At 43.3% G+C, this 22,386-nt stretch overlaps 2 protein-coding genes across 2 annotated transcripts in view; both read right to left on the bottom strand.

Moving 5' to 3' along the window:
• LOC111969420 (sodium-coupled neutral amino acid transporter 7) overlaps window positions 1-10,181 on the bottom strand; it is a 16,220-nt gene extending 6,039 nt beyond the window's left edge. The window contains exons 1-2 of the mRNA XM_023995567.2: window positions 10,059-10,181; window positions 4,358-4,861 (exon numbers count right to left, since the gene is read on the bottom strand). Coding sequence (XP_023851335.1) covers window positions 4,358-4,612 — 255 coding nt within the window. The 5' untranslated portion in view covers window positions 4,613-4,861; window positions 10,059-10,181. The remainder of the gene's footprint in view (window positions 1-4,357; window positions 4,862-10,058) is intronic.
• Window positions 10,182-10,855: 674 nt separating this feature from the next.
• Window positions 10,856-19,501, bottom strand: LOC111969421 (aspartate aminotransferase, mitochondrial). Its single transcript, XM_023995568.2, has 10 exons — window positions 19,341-19,501; window positions 16,079-16,235; window positions 15,266-15,394; window positions 15,111-15,170; window positions 14,700-14,861; window positions 14,408-14,512; window positions 13,252-13,402; window positions 12,967-13,132; window positions 12,640-12,790; window positions 10,856-12,476 (listed from the first exon to the last, which is right to left on the bottom strand). Exons 1-10 carry the CDS (start codon window positions 19,478-19,480, stop codon window positions 12,354-12,356), a joined length of 1,344 nt encoding a protein of 447 aa, XP_023851336.1. The 5' UTR covers window positions 19,481-19,501; the 3' UTR covers window positions 10,856-12,353.
• Window positions 19,502-22,386: the final 2,885 nt, after the last annotated feature.

Raw genomic sequence — 22,386 nt, 5'->3', positions numbered from 1 at the left:
TTGGTTGTGAGAGAGAAGACGGAATCTAAAACAAAAATCACAGAAAATCACATTGTATGATTTTTAAGTAATTCATTTGCATTTTATTGCATGACAATAAGGATTTGATCACCTACACCACCAGTAAGAACTCCGGCTCTTCACAGACCTGTTAGTTTTTCTTTAAGAAGCCCTCCTGTTCTCCACTCATTTACCTGTATTAACTGCACCTGTTTGAACTCGTTACCTGTATTAAAAGACACCTGCTCACACACTCAACAAAACAGACTCATCTCTCCACAATGGCAAGACCAGAGAGCTGTGTAAGGACATCAGGGATAAATTGTAGACCTGCACAAGGCTGGGATGGGCTAACAGGACAATAGGCAAGCAGCTTGGTGAGAAGGCAACAACTGTTGGCCGCAATTATTAGAAAATGGAAGACGTTCAAGATGACGGTCAATCACCCTTCCGTCTGGGGGCCACAAGATCTTCACCTCGTGGGGCATCAATGATCATGAGGAAGGTGAGGGATCAGCCAGAACTAACAGGCAGGACCTGGTCAAAGACCTGACGAGAAGCTGCGGACCACAGTTCTCAAAAGAAAACCATTAGTAACACACTACGCCGTCATGGATTAAAATCCTGCAGAGCACGCAAGGTTCCCCCTGCTCAAGCCAGCGCATGTCCAGGCCCATCTGAAGTTTGCCGAATGACCATCTGGATGATCCAGAGGAGAATGGGAAGAAGGTCATGTGGTCTGATGAGACCAAAATAGAGCTTTTTGGTCTAAATTCCACTCGCCGTGTGGAGGAAGAAGAAGGATGAGTACAACCCCAAGATCACCATCCCAACCGTGAAGCATGGAGGTGGAAAACATCATTCTTTTGGGATGTTTTCTATGCAAAGGAAGGACGACTGCTCAGCGTATTGAGGGGGAGGATGGATGGGGCCATGTATCGCGAGATCTTGGCCAACAAACCTCCTTCCCTCAGTAAGAGGCATTGAAGATGGGTCGCGGCTGGGTCTCTCCAGCATGTCAAAGACCCGAAACACACAGCCAGGCAACTAAGGAGTGGCTCCGTAAGAAGCATCTACAGGTCCTGGAGTGGCCTAGCCAGTCTCCAGACCTGAAACCCAATAGAAACTCTTTGGGAGAGCTGAAAGTCCGTATTGCCAGAGACCGCCTCGAAACCTGAAGGATCTTGAGAGTCTGTTATGGAGGAGTGGGCCAAAATCCCTGCTGCAGTGTGTGCAAACCTGGTCAAGAACTACAGGAAACCGTATGATCTCTGTAATTGCAAAACAAAGGTTTCTGTACCAAATATTAAGTTTCTGCTTTTCGGATGTAGCAAAATACTTATGTCATGCAATAAAATGCAAATGGAATTACTTAAATAATCATACAAGTGATTTTCTGGATTTTTGTTTTAGATTTCGTCTGCTCACAGTGAAGTGTACCTAATTGATAAAAAATTACAGGACCTTCTAATGCTTTGTAAAGTAGGAAACCTGCAAAATCGGCAGTGTATCAAATACTTATTCTCCCACTGTATATATATATTATATATATATATATATATATAGTATTTTGTCGAAGCAATGGTCGTGGAGGCCGAACAAGTTTATAATAATTTTGAACACTGCAAGTTGACCACAATTAGGCCCAAAAAGAGATTGTATTTGAAAATAATTTCATACCTTGACTTACATTGAGACACCAATCATGTCTCTTTTTTTTTATTCGTGGGAATACTTGGGACCAGATTTATTAAATTAAACTCATTTTTAGGCGAATTCCTGGTGATTAGTTTTTTTTAACCAGTCTTTTTATTTGTTATTTTAATTTTGGTCACATTCTGGTGTTGGTGTGTAAAGCAAGGTCAGCCGACAGCACAAGGCAGGACCGGGGGGAGAACGCACTGACAAGAAACTGTAGGCTACTGGGAAAGCAGGTTGTAGCTTTACTAGGTAGTAAGCACTTAAGAGAAGCTGAGATAAGGTGTCGAGAAGGCCAAAGCTGTAATGTGTGTTTGTCTTGTTGCAGATTGGAACTAAGGGTTGACTGCTGGGTGACAATACATCCACTTTGAGGATAAACTGACAAGCAGTCATCTGTGTCCTGAATGTCACAAGAGCCACAAACAAACTTTAAACTTTCAGACTGACCCCTCAACCCAAACTCTGAATACCCTCAACTCAGCTCTTTAGTGTTGAAGTCTGTGTGTGAACAGAGTAGGGTGAATTTGGGGGTGTTTTAGGTAGTGTTTTTGGGGCCGTGCCAGCCGGGTGGTGTCCCATGGCGATTAACAGTGAGGCGGGGACTGGGCGAGGCTGGGAGTGAAGATGCTGGTGAGAGGCGTGGCTACTGCAGAGCCCCAGTGTGGAGTCCGTTCGCCCTCCTTTGTCAGACAGGGAGAGGAGTGGAGGGGTGGTCTGCCACAGCCGCTGTCTTCATTGTGGTGAACGCTGCACTGGGGGCAGGACTACTCAACTTCCCCGCCGCCTTCAACATGGCCGGAGGCGTGATTGCAGGGGGGGTGTAACAGATGGTGAGTGCTACATACACACTTTTGAGACCGAAGTCTGCCACACTGTGGGACTCCAGGAGCAGAAGTGAGAAATACTGCATATACAGTGGGGCAAAAAAGTAGTTTAGTCAGCCACCAATTGTGCAAGTTCTCCCACTTTAAAAAGATGAGAGGCCTGTAATTTTCATCATAGGTACACTTCAACTAGACAGACAAAATGAGAAAAAAAAATCCAGAAAATCACATTGTAGGATTTTTTATGAATTTATTTGCAAATTATGGTGGAAAAAAAGTATTTGGTCACCTACAAACAAGCAAGATTTCTGGCTCTCACAGACCTGTAACTTCTTCTTTAAGAGGTCCTCTGTCCTCCACTCGTTACTGTATTAATGGCACCTGTTTGACATGTTATCAGTATAAAAGACACCTGTCCACAACCTCAAACAGTCACACTCCAAACTCCACTATGGCCAAGACCAAAGACCTGTCAAAGGACACCAGAAACAAATTGATAGACCTACACCAGGCTGAAGACTGAAATCTCCAATAGGTAAGCAGCTTGGTTTGAAAGAATCAACTGTGGAGCAATTATTAGAATGGAAGACATACAAGACCACTGATGAATCTCTCCTCGATCTGGAGCTCCACGCAAGATCTCCACCCCGTGGGTCAAAAATGACACAAGAACGTGGAGCAAAAATAGTGAATGGCCTGCAGAGAGCTGGGCACCAAAGTAACAAAGCCTACCATCAGTAACACACTACGCCGCCAGGGGACTCAAATCCTGCAGTGCCAGACGTGTCCCCCTGCTTAAGCCAGTTACATGTCCAGGCCCGTCTGAAGCTTTGCTAGAGAGCACTTTGGATGATCCAGAAGAAGATTGGGAGAATGTCATATGGTCAGATGAAACCAAAATTAGAACTTTTTTGGTAAAAACTCAACTCGTCGTGTTTGGGGACAAAGAATGCTGAGTTGCCATCCAAAATACAACATACCTACTGTGAAGCATGGGGTGGAACATCATGCTTTGGGCTGTTTTTCTGCAAGGACCAGGACGACTGATCCGTGTAAAGGAAAGAATGAATGGGCCATGTATCGTGAAGATTTTGAGTGAAAAACCTCCTCCATCAGCAAGGGGCATTGGAAGATGAAAACGTGACTGGGGTCTTTCAGCAATTGACAATGATCCCCAAAACACACCCGCCGCGGCAACGATGTAGTGGCTTTCGTATAAGAATGCATTTCAAGGTTCCGGAGTGGCCTAGCCAGTCTCAGATTCTCAACCCCCATAGAAAATCTTGTGGAGGAGTTGAAAGTCCGTGTGGCCCAGCATAACGAGCCCCAAAACATCACTGCTCTAAGGAAGATCTGGCATGGAGGGAAGGGGCCAAAATACCAGCAAACAGTGTGTGAAACCTTGTGAAGACTTACAGAAAAGCGTTTGACCTCTGTCATTCCAACAAAGGGTAGTATAACAAAGTATTGAGATAAACTTTTGTTATTGACCAAGTACTTTATTTTCCACCATAATTTGAAATAAATTCATTAAAAATCCTACACTGTGATTTTTCTGGATTTTTGTTTTCCTCATTTTGTCGGTCATAGTGTTGAGTGTACCTTATGATGAAAATTACAGGCCTCCTCTTTTCTCATTTTGTCTGTCATAGTTGAAGTGTACCTATGATGAAAATTACAGGCCTCTCATCTTTTTAAGTGGGAGAACTTGCACAATTGGTGGCTGACTAACTACTTTTTTGCCCCACTGTATATGCAGTATTTCTCACTTCTGCTCCTGGAGTCCCACAGTGTGCAGACTTCGGTCTCAAAAGTGTGTATGTAGCACTCACCATCTGTAGCACCACCCCTGCAATCACGCCTCCGGCCATGTTGAAGGCGGCGGGGAAGTTGAGTAGTCCTGCCCCCAGTGCAGCGTTCACCACAATGAAGACAGCGGCTGTGGCAGACACCCCTCCACTCCTCTCCCTGTCTGACAAAGGAGGGCGAACGGACTCCACACTGGGGCTCTGCAGTAGCCACGCCCTCTCACCAGCATCTTCACTCCCAGCCTCGGCCCAGTCCCCCGCCTCACTGTTAATCGCCATGGGACACCACCCGGCTGGCACGGCCCCAAAAACACTACCTAAAACACCCCCAAATTCACCCTACTCTGTTCAACACAGACTTCAACACTAAAGAGCTGAGTTGAGGGTATTCAGAGTTTGGGTTGAGGGGTCAGTCTGAAAGTTTAAAGTTTGTTGTGGCTCTTGTGACATTCAGGACACAGATGACTGCTTGTCAGTTTATCCTCAAAGTGGATGTATTGTCACCCAGCAGTCAACCCTTAGTTCAATCTGCAACAAGACAAACACACATTACAGCTTTGGCCTTCTCGACACCTTATCTCAGCTCTCTCTAAGTGCTTACTACCTAGTAAAGCTACAACCTGCTTTCCCAGTAGCCTACACGTTCTTGTCAGTGCGTTCTCCCCCCGGTCCCCTGCCTTGTGCTGTCGGCTGACCTTGCTTTACACACCAACACCAGAATGTGACCAAAATTAAAATAACAAATAAAAAGACTGGTTAAAAAAAGACTAATCACCAGGAATTCGCCTAAAAATGAGTTTAATTTAATAAATCTGGTCCCAAGTATTCCCACGAATAAAAAAAAAAGAGACATGATTGTGTCTCAATGTAATCAAGGTATGAAATTATTTTCAAATACAATCTCTTTTTGGGCCTAATTGTGGTCAACTTGCAGTGTTCAAAATTATTATAACTATGTTCCGGCCTCCCGACCATTCGCTCCGACAAAATATATATATATATATATATATATATATATATATACAGTGGGGAGAATAAGTATTTGATACACTGCCGATTTTGCAGGTTTTCCTACTTACAAAGCATGTAGAGGTCTGTAATTTTTATCATAGGTACACTTCAACTGTGAGAGACGGAATCTAAAACAAAAATCCAGAAAATCACATTGTATGATTTTTAAGTAATTCATTTGCATTTTATTGCATGACATAAGTATTTGATACATCAGAAAAGCAGAACTTAATATTTGGTACAGAAACCTTTGTTTGCAATTACAGAGATCATACGTTTCCTGTAGTTCTTGACCAGGTTTGCACACACTGCAGCAGGGATTTTGGCCCACTCCTCCATACAGACCTTCTCCAGATCCTTCAGGTTTCGAGGCGGTCTCTGGGCAATACGGACTTTCAGCTCCCTCCAAAGAGTTTCTATTGGGTTCAGGTCTGGAGACTGGCTAGGCCACTCCAGGACCTTGAGATGCTTCTTACGGAGCCACTCCTTAGTTGCCCTGGCTGTGTGTTTCGGGTCTTTGACATGCTGGAAGACCCAGCCACGACCCATCTTCAATGCTCTTACTGAGGGAAGGAGGTTGTTGGCCAAGATCTCGCGATACATGGCCCCATCCATCCTCCCCTCAATACGCTGCAGTCGTCCTGTCCCCTTTGCAGAAAAACATCCCCAAAGAATGATGTTTCCACCTCCATGCTTCACGGTTGGGATGGTGATCTTGGGGTTGTACTCATCCTTCTTCTTCCTCCAAACACGGCGAGTGGAGTTTAGACCAAAAAGCTCTATTTTTGTCTCATCAGACCACATGACCTTCTCCCATTCCTCCTCTGGATCATCCAGATGGTCATTGGCAAACTTCAGATGGGCCTGGACATGCGCTGGCTTGAGCAGGGGGACCTTGCGTGCKCTGCAGGATTTTAATCCATGACGGCGTAGTGTGTTACTAATGGTTTTCTTTGAGACTGTGGTCCCAGCTCTCGTCAGGTCATTGACCAGGTCCTGCCGTGTAGTTCTGGGCTGATCCCTCACCTTCCTCATGATCATTGATGCCCCACGAGGTGAGATCTTGCATGGACCCCCAGACGGAGGGTGATTGACCGTCATCTTGAACKTCTTCCATTTTCTAATAATTGCGCCAACAGTTGTTGCCTTCTCACCAAGCTGCTTGCCTATTGTCCTGTAGCCCATCCCAGCCTTGTGCAGGTCTACAATTTTATCCCTGATGTCCTTACACAGCTCTCTGGTCTTGGCCATTGTGGAGAGRTTGGAGTCTGTTTGATTGAGTGTGTGGACAGGTGTCTTTTATACAGGTAACGAGTTCAAACAGGTGCAGTTAATACAGGTAATGAGTGGAGAACAGGAGGGCTTCTTAAAGAAAAACTAACAGGTCTGTGAGAGCCGGAATTCTTACTGGTTGGTAGGTGATCAAATACTTATGTCATGCAATAAAATGCAAATGAATTACTTAAAAATCATACAATGTGATTTTCTGGATTTTTGTTTTAGATTCCGTCTCTCACAGTTGAAGTGTACCTATAATAAAAATGACAGACCTCTACATGCTTTGTAAGTAGGAAAACCTGCAAAATCGGCAGTGTATCAAATACTTGTTCTCCCCACTGTATATATATTTATTTATTTTAATCGCCCCCTAGGCTGAATCTAGTTGCCTACCCCTGCTTTACAGCATCCCTCGGAAACACAGTCTAAAGAGACATGTAATCATTAGTTTTAGATAGGTCTGATCCCAAGAGATTTTCACTTCATATCCATGAGAAGGATTACAGTACAGTGGACTTCAGTGATCAGGGTCACTGTTCTCATGATGACACAGTGTGTCACAGTAGATAACTGTTGTAAACTTCACTCTGTCAGGCGTGTGACCTGCACACTAAACAGGCTATTTATTAGTGCTTGTCAGAGGCAATGCATTTTGTAGTCATTCATGTAGGTAAGCTATGTCATGGACATGTTGACTGTAAGTCATAAATAAGAATAGGTTATATTGAAATACAAGGTGGATAACAACTTAATCTCACTTAATTTAGTCAATGGGAAATAGACTACATATCTTAGCTCAATTATTTTGTAATTTTGTTTGTGTTCACAAGCTGCCAGGCAGACATGGTAAGGGGCCTGTCAATAGACCAAAAACACAAAATATCTTGTCTACGTACTAAAAGATGACAAGTGTCAGCAACTAGTCATCCTCAACCACCTTTAGATTTTTCTTGAAGTTGAGGTGACTTGGAGAAATGAATTATCATGAACATTTTCAAACCCTCTGAAGGGGAAAAATATCCCCTGCAGGACTTTCTTCAAGACCTATTTTAAAAAGGGATAGTTTACCTACATTTATTATAATTTTTTACCAAATTCTTAAAAAGGTGCAATATGCAGAAATCGCTCTGCCATTTCCTGGTTGCAAAAATTCGAAATAGTTTGCCTTTTATGTGACAAAACAAGCCCTCAGTGTAGAGAATCACTACCATCTAAACCACTGAAATACACTACTGGTCAAAAGTTTTAGAACACCTACTCATTCAAGGGTTTTTCTTTATTTTACTATTTTCTACATTGTAGAATAATACTGAAGACGTAAAAACTATGAAATTACACATATGGAATCATGTAGTAACCCCCCCAAAAAATCTAAATATATTTTATATTTGAGATTCTTCGAATAGCCAACCTTTGCCTTGACTGCTTTGCACACTCTTGGCATTCTTACAAGCAGCTTCACCTAGAATGCTTTTCTAACAGTCTTGAAGGAGTTTCCTCATATGCTGAGCACTTGCTGGCTGCTTTTCCTTCACTCTGCAGTCCAACTCATCACAAACCATCTCAATTGGGTTGATGTCGGGGGATTGTGGAGGCCAGGTCATCTGATGCAGCACTCCATCACTCTCCTTCTTGATAAAATAGCCCTTACACAGCCTGGAGGTGTGTTGGGGTCTTTGTCTTGTTGAAAAACAAATGATAGTCCCACTAAGCACAAACCAGATGGGATGGCGTATCACTGCAGAATGCTGTGGTAGCCATGCTGGTTAAGTGTGACTTGAATTCTAAATAAATCACAGACAGTGTCACTAGCAAAGCAACCCCACACCATAACACCTCCTCCTCCATGCTTTACGGTGGGAAATACACATGCGGAGATCATCCGTTCACCCACACCGCGTCTCATAAAGAAACGGCGGTTGGAACCAAACGTCTCCAATTTCGTCTCCAGACCAAAGGACAAGTTTCCACCAATCTCATGTCCATTGCTCGTGTTTCTTGGCCCAAACAAGTCTCTTCTTCGTATTGGTGTCCTTTAGTAGTGGTTTCTTTGCAGCAATTCGATCATGAAGGCCTGAATCACACAGTCTTCTCTGAACAGTTGATGTTGAGATGTGTCTGTTACTTGAACTCTGTGAAGAATTTATTTGGGCTGCAATTTCTAAGGCTGGTAACTCTAATGAACTTATCCTCTGCAGCAGAGGTAACTCTGGGTCTTCCATTCCTGTGGTGGTCCTCAAGAGAGCCAGTTTCATCATAGAGCTTGATGGTTTTTGCGAATGCACTTGAAGAAATGTTCAAAGTTCTTTAAATTTTCCGTATTGACTGACCTTCATGTCTTAAAGTAATGATGTACTGTCGTTTCTCTTTGCTTATTTGAGCTGTTCTTGCCATCATATGGTCTTTTACCAAATAGGGCTATTTTCCGTATACTATTTCCCTACCTTGTCACAACAAAACTGATTGGCTCAAACGCATTAAGAAGGAAAGAAATTCCACAAATTAACTTAAGGCACACCTGTTAATTGAAATTCATTCCAGGTAACTACCCCATGAAGCGGTTGAGAGAATGCCAAGAGCGTGCAAAGCTGTCATCAAGGCAAAGGGTGGCTATTTGAAGAAACTCAAATATAAAATATATTTTCATTTGTTTAACACTTTTTTGTTACTAAATGATTCCATGTGTTATTTCATAGTGTTTTTTTTTAAACCTCTGAATGAGTAGGTGTTCTAAAACTTTTGATGGTAGGGTATATATTTAAGTTGTTTGAAGCTTCTGTACAAAACTGAAAGTAAAAGAAAAAAACGATACTTAAGCATAGAAATAGCGCACATAGAACATATCCCGCTTCTTAGACTTCCTTTCAATGAGAATGACCGATCTATGATTACCATTTCTATGTGAATTTGGTCAGCCACCCAAAACGTTACATGTTGCAGCTTTAATAATTATAATCTCTCAATGTTAATCTCAAAATTAACCAGATTGATGCATTTAGCTATTGAAACGAAAATGTCTTCTTCCAGGGAGGATCCCCACGGACCCCCCTACTAGTGTTCCCCTTCTGGATTTGGGCTAAGCCCCCAATGTCATCAAATCACAGTACCACCACTGGAGCTACCTAAACAATAACAAAGACTAGAAACATTCATAAAATACAGAAATTTAGTAGCTTTACTAATAGTCAACTTTGCATATAAAGCAGCTGAATCTTAGATTCAGATCTAGCAACAGGCCTAGAAAATCCCAAATCACGACAATGAACCTGATTGGTGATGTTATTATAGCAAACTGGACACCGCATCATCGTCAGCTGTTGCTAGCTGGCTGATAGTTTCCGAAAGCTGCTACCGACCTCCCCATCTACATATTCTTTAACCTATTCAGTTGAAAATATGAAAATGCATATAATATACTCAAATACTCAATAAATACCTCTCTATTGCATCTCCGATGCTTGTTTTTCTCCAACAATCGCAAGCACAGTGAAATTCCTGCTGAACAAGCAACGATGGCATGTGACTTGTTTGGGATGAGGTCATGTGACGATGTAAAATGACGTCTTTGAAAACGAAGTGCATGGTGGGAATTGTAGTTTACGGCCACGAGAACACCACAAATCATTCCAATGAGGGATTTAGCAGGGTAGATACTGCAGCAGAGGAGGCTGCTAAGGGGAGAACGGCTCATAACAATGTCCGGAACAGAGCGAATAGAATGGCAGCAAACATATGGAAACCATGTTTTTGATACCATTCCACCTATTCCGTTCCAGCCATTATCACGAGCCCGTCCTCCCCAATTAATTTGCCACCAACCTCCTGTGTACTACAGATACATCTTCATAAAACAAGAGTATATTGTGTCTAATAAAACCAATGATTTACATAGTAAAATCATGTCCTACACTATAGTCCAGTGGTTCCTAACCAGGAACACTAGGACCCCTGGGGGTACTTGGTCTATCCACAGGGGGTACTTGAGAAGATTCATGAGACCATAGTCCTACTGGTAAAATGCACGAGGGGGTATTTCAGGGGTACTCCGGCCAGAACAAAATTCAGTTGGTGGTACAGTAACTTAAAAAGGTTGGGAATCACTGCCGTAGTCCAACAGTATCAGTTCAGTTTCTTACATTTGGTTTGGCAATATTATTTTTAGAATGAACTCCAAATAAGCCCAGTTATTTCAATTATAGATATTTTATTAATTGTTCAAAGAAAGACATAACCGATGCTCCATATTGTTTTATTATTTTGCTCTAACCCGAACATGGTGACAGAGCAGCTTAATCTTCATGAGTAGACAGCAGAAAGGTGATATTACCTGCACAATCTGTCTTGTTACAATCAGAAAGACACACACAGAGAACATGTTTGAAGGCTGATCATTAGAGCAAAACACTGTCTATACAACTTTTTATATGTATTAATAGAAGTTCTATAACCTCTTAGTTCTGAAACGGAGGGGATAGGAGTCACCCAGTGATCTAAATAACACTTGTGAAATGCTTGTGGAAATACAAGAGCACCATCATAGGACAGTCTATCCTTTCAAAGCTGCAATTTGTAACTTTTTGGACCAAATTCACATATAACTAAACATTTCTAAAGCAGTCATTGTCATTGAAAACTAGTCTAAGAAACAGTAGATCTGTTCTGTGTTCTGCTTACCAAAGCTTCATTTTTGCATCTTACTTTCAGTTTTGTACACCAGCTGAAAATACAACACTTTTGGTTATTTAAGATATATTTCACAGTGGTTTAGATAGTACAATGATTCTCTACACATTACTTGTTTTGTCAAACTTAAATTAGGTTAGCTATTAGAATTTTAGCAACCAGGAAATGGCAGAGCGATTTCTGTATAATTCCCCTTTAAAACCTCATAAACCAAGTGCTTGGGGGGGGGGTTAGTGGGCATTTAAGACTGGCTAACTGACTGCTCACTCATCAACACTTAGCAGAAATGCAGTAGACCCTGCTCTTCGTGCAAAAAGCACAAAACTTGTACAGCAATATAATTATTTATATTGAATATGGAAGACAAGATAATGCAAGAGAGTGAAAGGACAGAATGATCATACATTGCCCATTTCTAAAGCATATTAAAATATCAATTACTGTATCTCATCTAAAAGTAGTGCCAGACAATCTTATAACTAATTGTTATCTGGAAATGCTGAGTTTTCTGCTACTATACTGGTGTTGAGGAAAATATTAACTTTCACATCCTACATAAAATATCCAATGACAGACAAGAGTTCACAGTTCATACACACACACACACACAACCTAAGTGTTGGTAAACTCATCTGTAGCCTGACAGCAATTTGGACCACAGCAGGCAGAGCAGGTTTAAAAGAGAATATTAACCTGTCACTATTAAGCCATTTATTAAGTTAATTAATATTAAACTTTGACATACAATAAATAAGCGTAGAAGAAAGACATCAGACATCAGCTCATTAGTCAAATGTAGGGCAGATCATTGGACCATCACTAAACAACCTTTGACATGGTGGCCTCGTTGGGGAGGTCACAGGGAACTAACCATTAAAACATCCCTACCCCAAGGAGGGTTGAGGTCAAAGTTGAACTTTTGAACAATTGACAGTCTTAAAGAATGTCCAGCTCCTCTGTAAGGGGTGGGTGGAGTGGCCATTATTATTTTGTTATGGATTGTGTCCAGCGCCACCGTGCCCCACTGTTTCTCCCGGCATTCTCCTTTTTACTTAGTGACGGCGTGGATTCCATGTGCTAGGTATCCCACGTTGCCAGAGGTGACGCCTGCCATGGAGATTCTACCATCTTTGGTCATGTATACTGAAAACTCCTTAGTCAGACGCTCAACCTGGGGTAGACACGCACAAACACCTGGAGTCAACGCAATTTATCATTATACTAGAACTTAATTCCAACTGATGAATATGACCAATATGAATATAATAAATGTCATAAGGTTGTACGGTACAGGTGTGGATATAAAGAGTGGGTGTGGTCGTTTGTGTGTGTACCTGTTCAGGCTTGAGGCCTGTGAAGCAGAACATGCCGATTTGGTCGATGACATGCTGCCAGTTGTGAGTGGAGCCCTCGTTCTTCAGGTTGACCGCCAGCTGCTCCCTCATCTTGATGATGCGGTTGGCCATGCCGTGGACCTCCTCCAACCTGTGTAGAGAGGTTAATCAGGGGGGTTGATGAGGAAACAGAATGGAAGTTGCGTAGAGACAGGAGACCACTCCAAAGAGAACTCCGATACCTTCCTAGGCAGTCAGCTAGATTATAAAATCACAGCATCAGTGAAATGGGCAAACGTGTGTGTGTGTGTGTGTATACACACTTACCATATTTTATAAAGGTCTGGTGTGTTGAGAATAGTGGCAGCGATTCTGGCTCCATTCATTGGAGGGTTGGAGTAGATTGGCCGGATCAGAATCTTCAGCTGAGACTCCACCCTCTTAGCTTCCTCGGCATCGTTACACACCACAGTGAACCCTCCCACTCGCTCACCTGTCAAAACACAGACAGGTAAGATACCATACCGGTGGGAGATTTTTTTACCCTTCTCCTATGTCAATACCATAGTTGTGAGTGAGATTGTGTGTGTGTATATATATAATGAGACCGACCGTAGAGGCCCATGTTCTTAGCGAACGACTGCGACAGGACAATGTTGTGGCCCTGCTCGATGAAGTGACGAACAGCCCAGGCATCACGATCAATATCTCCACTGGCAAAGCCCTGGTAAGCCATGTCAAAGAACACCAACAGGTCCCTTTTCTGAAGGAACAGCAGAGGAGTTATTATTAGGACCGTGTGTGTGTGTAAATAGTTGTCTGGCACAGTAAAGATGTCAGTCTTCACACAACACCTGTAGGCACTGGGCAGTAAAGCTCTTCAGCAGTAGAGTCCCAATAGTGACAGAGACTTTAGCCAGTTAGGGCCTTTTCATGTTAACTCGAAATGACACAACGACAAGGTTCCAGTTTAATAAAGTTTACTATATGAACATACTACAAGGTAGCCATTCAACTCCAGGCTAGGTCCATCAACAACAAGACTCCCTGCGCAGGCGCACTCTTGACTGTGTGATAGCCCCATAATAACAGAAATATAGTGATACTTAAAACATGAACTTAACAATCTCCCCCTTCTCTTTAAAGACAAATAAAACATAATTAAATGTCCAAGTATTATTCAAGATCCCCATTACAAATGGGTTGTGTGACAGTTATTTGTATTACTCAAGCTGCCACTTTCCATTACTGAGAGCCTGTAGGAGCACAAGACCGAATGCTCCTTTTTAGTCAGACAGTCAGCAAGCTGTTCCTTTGTGGTTGACCACAGAATCCGCTGGATTCTCTGTGCTTGAATAAGTTCCTTGATGCTGAGTCTTTTCTCTGTGACAGACTTGGTTGACTTCACAGCATCAACTTATGAGTAGTTGTCAGTGACACAAACTACAGGTAGAAAGTGCTGCTTTGTCTCCCCAGTGGTAAGCTCTGAGAACAGAGTTGCAAGAAAGATAGCATTGTCAATTCCATCCGCAAGAGTAAGTGTTTCTCCAGCAAGTGTGCTTCGGACAACCTTCTGATCCTTTTTGACTGCCAACAGATAGGTAAGAATCTTCCTCCTTCACCCATTAACACGACAGGCTAGGTCCATCAACAACAAGACTCCCTGCACAGGCGCACTCTTGACTGAATGATAGCCCCGTAATAACAGAAATATAGGGATACTTAAAACATGAACTTAACATTTCATATCTATGGTAAGCACACTCACCTTCACCAGGTCAGCGATCTCCTTCCACTGCTCAGGCTTGGGGTCCACACCGGTGGGGTTATGGGCACARGCATGCAGCATGATCACACTCTTCTCTGGCATTTTCTGTATCAGAAGGAAAATAGTGTTACACTAACATTCAAATCAGATTCTCATGACGGAAATAGACCCCCACACCGTAACCTTATTAAGTCAACATAACAATATAAAGACAGATCTCAGAAGACATGGTAATGGTCCTCCATGTCAGTGTKGAATCATACAACCCCCCCCTTTCCCATCCCTCTCTCACAGAGATGTCGTCGAGCGCCCCGCTGAAGTCGAAGCCGCAGGTGGAGGGGTCGTAGTAGCGGTAGGCTTTCAGCTGCATGCCAGCATCTCTGAAGATGGGTGTGTGGTTCCCCCAGGAGGGCTTGGGCAGGTACACGTCACGGGACGCACTGTGGAAGCGAGACTAGAGAAAAATATAATGAATTAACTGACTGACACCATACACACACTCCGCAGTACTACTGGTATAAAGAAATTATTGTTTTATAGAACACAATAATTTGTATGCATATATATTATAGAGAAGACAGTTGTTTCAGGTATGTTTAGGCTGGTGCACTGTTCTAGGGGGCTATGGGCCCAAATGGAACCGTGGTAGTGTAGGTGCATTCATTCTCTTCCTGTTTAGCTGCTAAAAGAGATGGGTCTTTACCAGGAAGTTGGCTCCGATGCACAGTGAGCCGGTTCCTGAGATGGTCTGGACAGTGATGTTCTGAAGAGAGGAGAGATGTTAATAGCATTTCTATCGTTCACTTCACACACAGACAGCAAATGTGCTTCCAAGCTACCACCCACACATCCACTCACCCTGCCACTCTTGAGGACCTCGCTGTCAGCCCCCAGGGCTAGCTGAGCGCAGGACTTGGTGAAGTCCCCCAGACCCCCGATGGCCAGATACTCCTTATCCAACTGCTTGGAAGAAATCAGAGCCTCTGCCTAGAGAGGGTCGGGGAGGATAGTAAGGAAATAGTGAGTGTGAGGGGAAGTAGAAAGGTTTTTAATGGTGACATTTTCTCGGCATCCACTTCTTGACAGATCCAAAGCCCTGCCAAATCAGAGCTAATAGCGTAACACACACAGCCGGGGTTTAGCAGGGCTGTATGAGCTGAGCGCAAAACGACTATGCAGAAATACTGTTAATGTCTAACACATGGGTCTGCTGGAGCCTGCACCTCAAACTTACATACAAAAAGTATGCAAACACACATCCACACAGTAATAGAGGTTCCATATGGGTATACATTATACGAGTTAAGCTCAGGATGACAGTGCAGAAATGCACCAATCAGAAACACACAGGCCTGCAACTCCACAAAAGCTTGTATAGTGAGAATCAGCTCAATAACATGAAAACCTCCTTTTTCATGCTTCTACGTGTTTGTTAACTGATCCGGTTCTTACATAAAAGGGCTAGTAGCAGTGTGACTGGATTGGCCTTTCCCTAATGCCGAGCTCGGGATTACAAAACAATAAGAGCCGCCGTAGCTACTCACCTTTCCTCTGAGGAGTGAGCCTCAACAAAATACAAATGGCTGGGTGAAACTGGGGATAGTTATCTAGTCCCTGTCTGTGTCTGTGTGGAATCCTGGGTAGTTACACTGGTTGTCATGGTATTCCTACCTTGCGGACACAATCAAGCACAAAGGGTTTGCCGTGGTCGTCCCTGTAGGCCCCCACCCCCAGGTTCATCTTCTTCGGGCTGGTGTCCCTCTTGAAGGCCTCCGACACCCCCAGGATGGGGTCAGGGGGGCCCATCTGCACTCCACCCCACCATGAACTGCAACAGAGGGGAGGGGGAGAAACAAACAGAAGCAGCTTAATTTATCATTTTGCAGACTTGTGTTCATATTTGTTTCACAGTGGACAAGTTTATTTTTCTAATCACTCAGTGTAGACTTATATTTCTCCAAGAAACTGGACTTAAAATAAAAGACTAAAACTCAACGGAAACAGTACTATACTCTGCTCAAGAAACGGTTGCTCTCACCTAACCAGAGGAGAGTAGCACCACCCACCCACAGTAGACCAACACTCTGGACTATGACCTGGTGAATGCCTGGTCCCTGCACAGCGAAAAGCCACACACACACTACAAAATCACCACTACACACAGCTGAAGTCTGTTGAGGTGAAGGGCCCGGGTTGGATGGCATTAGGGGGAGTCACTAAAAGGGAGGAGATGTACTGCACTAAATACATGAACATCTCTCTCCATCGCCACTACACTACCAGAATGACAGCTCTAAAGGGCAGGGGGAGTGGTTGAAACAAAGGCAATGATTGGTTCTTTGAAATTCAGAACACATTCATTCATCATATCTTTGGATCTGGTCATTACAGCCTGGTCTTCCTTTCACACTGACCCCACCAAGCTGATTATTGTGGGAGCAAAACTCATGACTATGATTACATTTCCATTATTAGCAGCATCTAGGCTTTCCACTTTGAAGAGCTGAGACAGAATGGCTATATAAGGAATGGAACATATAGGACCAGGGCCCCGCTACCAATATAACCTATACAGCTGTCAGATGTGGGCGTTAACAAGCAAGCTCTGAGATGAAAATAAAATAATGGAGAAAGGTCAAGGGAAGCTATTTTCATATAGAGGGAGGGGACTCTATACGTTATGCAAAGACAGAATCCTATACAGGCAGGACTCTGTAATATGAGAATTTAGTCTCTTTCCATGGAGGGGCTCGGTTCTGTTACGTTTGTGATAGGGTCCTTCCATGGAAGGGCTCAGCTTTGCTACTTTGTATTAAAGTCTATATTGAATTCACAAGTTCTTGTAAGAGTGTTATATATTTCTGAGACAATTTTCCACGACATTATCCATCCAATACTTTACACTTCCCTTTCCACAGCCACACACACGAAGGTCAGGCACTGCAAACATATGCTCTCACACACAAAACAATTCTCTCCCCCTGTATGGAATGTGTCTTATGAGGAGGAAAGAACAGAAAATKATCAGGGGCCCAGGTCAGGAACTAATAGAATTACACACACACACATATGACCTTGCCCCTGACCTCTTCCACATGACCTCTGAAAGAGGGGCAAGCAGGGCCTCTAATCTGACATATTCCTCTCACTGCTGTAGTGGAGGCTATAGGCCTGCTGAGGCTGAACTAGAGATACATTTTTTCCATGCAATGTTCTAAATGTAAGTTCACAGCAAGACTCCCAACATTTCTATTGGAGCCTTCTGTAATATTGAACTCTCTAAAACCGTGTTGTGTCTGATGTTACTCACCAGTGCGTACTGGTACAGTAGTATGTTTTGATATGTCAAATGTAGTGGTGAGCCACTATGACTTGAGCAGTGATACTCTGCAGCTCACTGAGATTCAGGTTCAACGGTTGTGTTCAAACACCCTGGAACTCACAGCGATACTTTGACCCGAATGCTTCGCAAAGGGCAGCAACGCCAAGACTGCAACATGAGACTATAGACAAGAATGATGACATGACACCCACCTCGAGTTTTAGGGAACACACTGAACAGTCACCTGTCATAGAGCCTGTTTACATAGCATTATAGAACGTCCTTATAGAACACCCATTGTCCAATAACAAAAAGATCTCAGGTGACTAAAATTGAACACTCAGCCACTCAGAAACATTGGGACTTCACATTAAAATCAGATCCTCAATCAGTAAAACTGATAACAAATATGAATACTTGTTATCTGATTCTGACAAATCTATTAGAGTGAGAAGAACCTGGGTATATTATCAGCCTACCCACTGGTGCATACTGCTACTATTATCAGCAGTATGTGCGTACTACATACACACAGAACCTTTGAACATTTTAACTTGTGAGATGTCGAGCAAACAAATATGCTTGGTAAACACTTCATAGGCCAGGGAGTACACTGACTGAGTTCTATTTATGCCACGATGACAGCATCAATGAGGGGCCATCCAATGTTGAGTCACAGACTTGAATTTAGCCTGCTAATGGACTAAAATACACTTGAATACAGACCGAAATTATTTTTGAATGAGAATAAGGTAACTCGGCGCACGGTCTTCTAACAAAACCCGACAGTGACGCAGAGTATTTGTTGATGCTTTTCGAACACAGCCTGTTTTCCAGAGATGTGAAGCGGTATCTTATAAGTGAGAAACAGAGTTTGCCCTCCAAGAGGAAAGCGAAAAGACACCAGTTACTGTCGTCACATCTCAATAGAAACCGGGACATCCCTTGGCCAATCAGCGACCAGGGGCCTGCACACGATAACCAATGATCACGCTAGAATTAGGGAGCTACGGTATGCAAGGGAGATCAAACGGAGAAAATATGTCGAATCTCAAAGGCAAAATGCCACTGCGACACTAAAATAATTTTTAAAAAAATTGAATAATTTAACTTTCACGGGAAGAACTGAATGATCACTATGATATGATGACAACATACAGATAGCCTATCACTGAAAATCTGAATAATATTTTTACAGAGCCACCAAATAACAGTATCAGTATCCATAGTTGGAAAGTAACCTTGCCAAGTTCGACTGTCAGTGAACTGGTTGAGCCTTGAAGTCTACAAAGTATGACTTGACTAAACCCAAAGATATGAACGGGAAATGTCAGTCACGACAGGCGGAGGATTAATGAATGCGAGTTTCAGTCAGTTAGTTAACCAAATCAAATGTAATTTAAATATTAGGTAGATAGCTAAACTACGGCGAGAGACGTAAGTGCATGACCGCTTCGGACCCCCATTCATAAACTTGAAGTTAGGCCACTTGAGTCATTGCTGCATGGCTAGCTAGCTTACTAAGTGCTGCTAGCTATTCATTCAATGGCAAACTACCAAAGTAGCTACGTGTCAAACATGACAGTACAGAGATTGCATGTCTGGTATTACCTGTTACGTGTAGACAAAACTCCCAGAGATGGGGAGAAAGTCCCAATACTGGAGATCACCTTGCAGGACTTCAACAGAGACATGGTTGAGTCGAGGCGCAGAATGACAGAAAAAGCAGAGTGAGCATATGAATCGGTCATGCACGCAAGCTTCTTTGTTCTTCGATGAGGTTTAACGGCGGTTGGCGTCCGATAAATGTTGCATTACCGCCACCTACTAGACCGGAGTGAAACTCCTTTATACTTTGTTTAAAAAAATTTAATATAAAAAATTATTCAACAAATACCTTACCATCTAACACTACACTCACAAAAAGTATTAATAAATACCATACTCCACTATTTAAATATATTTAGTGCTACTTCAGGCCAACAGCCTGAAAGGATGGGACACCACTGTAATATTCATATGTGTAAACATACTGAATTATAATTGGATGCATTTTACCGCCGTATCATACTGTGCTATGATTGGTTAAGACAACCCAGATGGTTAGGTCATGGTCAGTTGATCATGGTTGGAGATACGTGAACATGGAAGTTATAGCTAGTTAATAAAGAGTTACGTTAACAAATATCCTGTAGTACTGCATTTTATTATTTTGTACAAAGCGTGCAAAACAAGACATGGTGTCAGAGTAAAAGGTCTTAAAATATGGATTTTTCTGGAGTTCCTTCACCTCGAATGGACTGGGAGTCTACAAACTTACCCGATGCATGGCGTAAGTACAAACAGCATGTGGAGCTAATGTTCACTGGTCCTCTGAAGGTAAGAGGAGAAGAGGAAAAGTGTAGCTACTTGGGAGAAGGGAGAAAAAAAGGGAGAGATATTTACAACACATGGACACTTACCTAGGCTGAATCAAAGGTACTGAAAACATACTACGATCGTTTTGAAGCATATGTTGTGCCGAAGACCAATACGATTTTCCCTAGGTACAAATTCCATGAGAAAGTACAAGGAGCTAGCGAGTCTTTTGAACAGTTTGTGACAGAGCTGCGTCTGCTTGTGAAAGACTGTGATAATGCAAACAAGGATGAGATGGTCAGGGACCGTATTGTATTTGGAATACAGCATGTTTAGACATGGACCTCATCAAGCTAGTTTTATCAGTGACAGCACCAGTAGAGACAGAAAATGTACTGGAGGAGTTTGCTGATGTTTTTACAGGAATAGGATTATTCCCAGGAGAATGTACCATTCACCTTGACCCAGACGCAACCCCTGTGGTCTACCCACCGAGAAAGATTCCCCTTGCTCTCCGTGCCCGTCTGAAGAAAGAGTTGGAGAGCATGGAGCAATCTGACATAGTCACCAAGGTTACAGAACCGACTGACTGGGTAAATGCGTTAGTGGTGGTGGAGAAACCATGCACAGGCAAGCTCTGAGTATGCCTCAACCCAAGAGACTTGAACATGGCTATCAAACGCCTCCATTATCCTTTACCGAYGCTAGATGGCATCACACACAAGCTAACGGGAGCACACTACTTCAGTGTCATGGACGCTAGATCAGGCTACTGGGCTATCAACACAGAAGAGTCATCTAAGCTCACAACATTCAACACACCGTTTGGATGCTACAGGTTCCGTCCCCTGCCTTTTGGGATTATCTCAGCCCAAGACGAGTTTCAGCGAAAGATCGACGAAGTGTACGAAGGCCTCGACGGAGTTGGGGCAATTGTGGACGACATTCTTGTCTATGGTCGAACCAAAGAGGAGCACGACCGAAACCTCCACGCGATGCTGCAAAGGTCCCGCGAGAGAGGAGTCTGGCTCAACCCCGAGAAGAGCACAGTCGGCGCTACAGAGGTCAGCTACTTCGGACATCTTCTYACAKCGACTGGAATCAAGCCAGWTCCACAGAAGATCTYAGCCATAAAAGAAATGGAGCCACCAAAGAACCGTGCAGAGCTGGAAACAGTGCTTGGCATGGTCAACTACTTAGCCAAGTTCGCACCCAGCCTCTCCAATACTAATGCACCCCTGCGTCAACTGCTAAAGCAGTCCAGTGAGTTTCTCTGGGACAAGCAACACGACATTGCTTTCCAGAATGTGAAAGACTTGATCACGAGAGAACCAGGACCAATCCTTGCCTACTACGACCCCGACAAAGAGCTCAGACTCCAAGTAGATGCGTCGAAGTATGGACTAGGTGCAGTGCTACTGCAAGAAGGAAAGCCCATCGGCTACGCTTCCAAATCTCTCACAGACTGTGAAATCAACTACGCTCAAATTGAAAGGAGCTCTACGCCATTCTGTTCGGATGTAAACGTTTCCATCAGTAAGTATATGGACGACAAGTCATTGTGGAATCCGACCACAAGCCCCTTGAGTCAATCATGAGTAAACCACTAGCCGCAGCCSTGCCAAGGCTACCGAGAATGATYCTTCAACTACAAAAATACGACTTCACAATCACTCAYCGTCCAGGCAAAGACATCCCTGTCGCAGACACGCTCTCCAGGAAGTTTCTTACCTATAAGGACAGCAGCCTCAGTGAAGGCATGGACATGCAAGTGCACACTGTGTACAGCAACTTACCAGTTAGTGACACAAAACTGAAGGAGATCCAAGCAGAAACAGAAAAGGACTCACAACTCGCACAGCTGAGGAAAGTCATACAGGATGGATGGCCTGAGGAGAGGAGAAAATGCCCTCAGAGCGTCTCAGAATTCTGGAACCATCGTGATGAACTATCACAGATCAACGGAATCATTTTCAAAGGAGAGAAAATCATTATTCCTACCAGTCTCAGAGAAGAGATTTTGACAAAGATCCATGCTGGACACATGGGCATGGAAAAGTGCAAACAGAGAGCACGGGACATTTTGTTTTGGCCCGGAATGTGCAAACAAATAGAGGACATTGTTGGTAAATGCGCCATATGTCTTGAACGATGCCCCTCAAACACTAAAGAGCCAATGTTACCTCACTGTATCCCAGACCGACCCTGGCAGGTCGTGGCAACCGATCTGTTTACCTGGAACAACGAGGACTACATCGTAACAGTGGACTACTACAGCAGATACTTCAAACTCGACAAG

Source organism: Salvelinus sp. IW2-2015, linkage group LG10 (genome assembly GCF_002910315.2).
Source record: "Salvelinus sp. IW2-2015 linkage group LG10, ASM291031v2, whole genome shotgun sequence".
Classification (NCBI taxonomy): Eukaryota; Metazoa; Chordata; class Actinopteri; order Salmoniformes; family Salmonidae; genus Salvelinus; species Salvelinus sp. IW2-2015.
The sequence above is the reverse complement of the archived record's forward strand: the minus strand, read 5'-3'. Positions and strand labels throughout refer to the sequence as shown.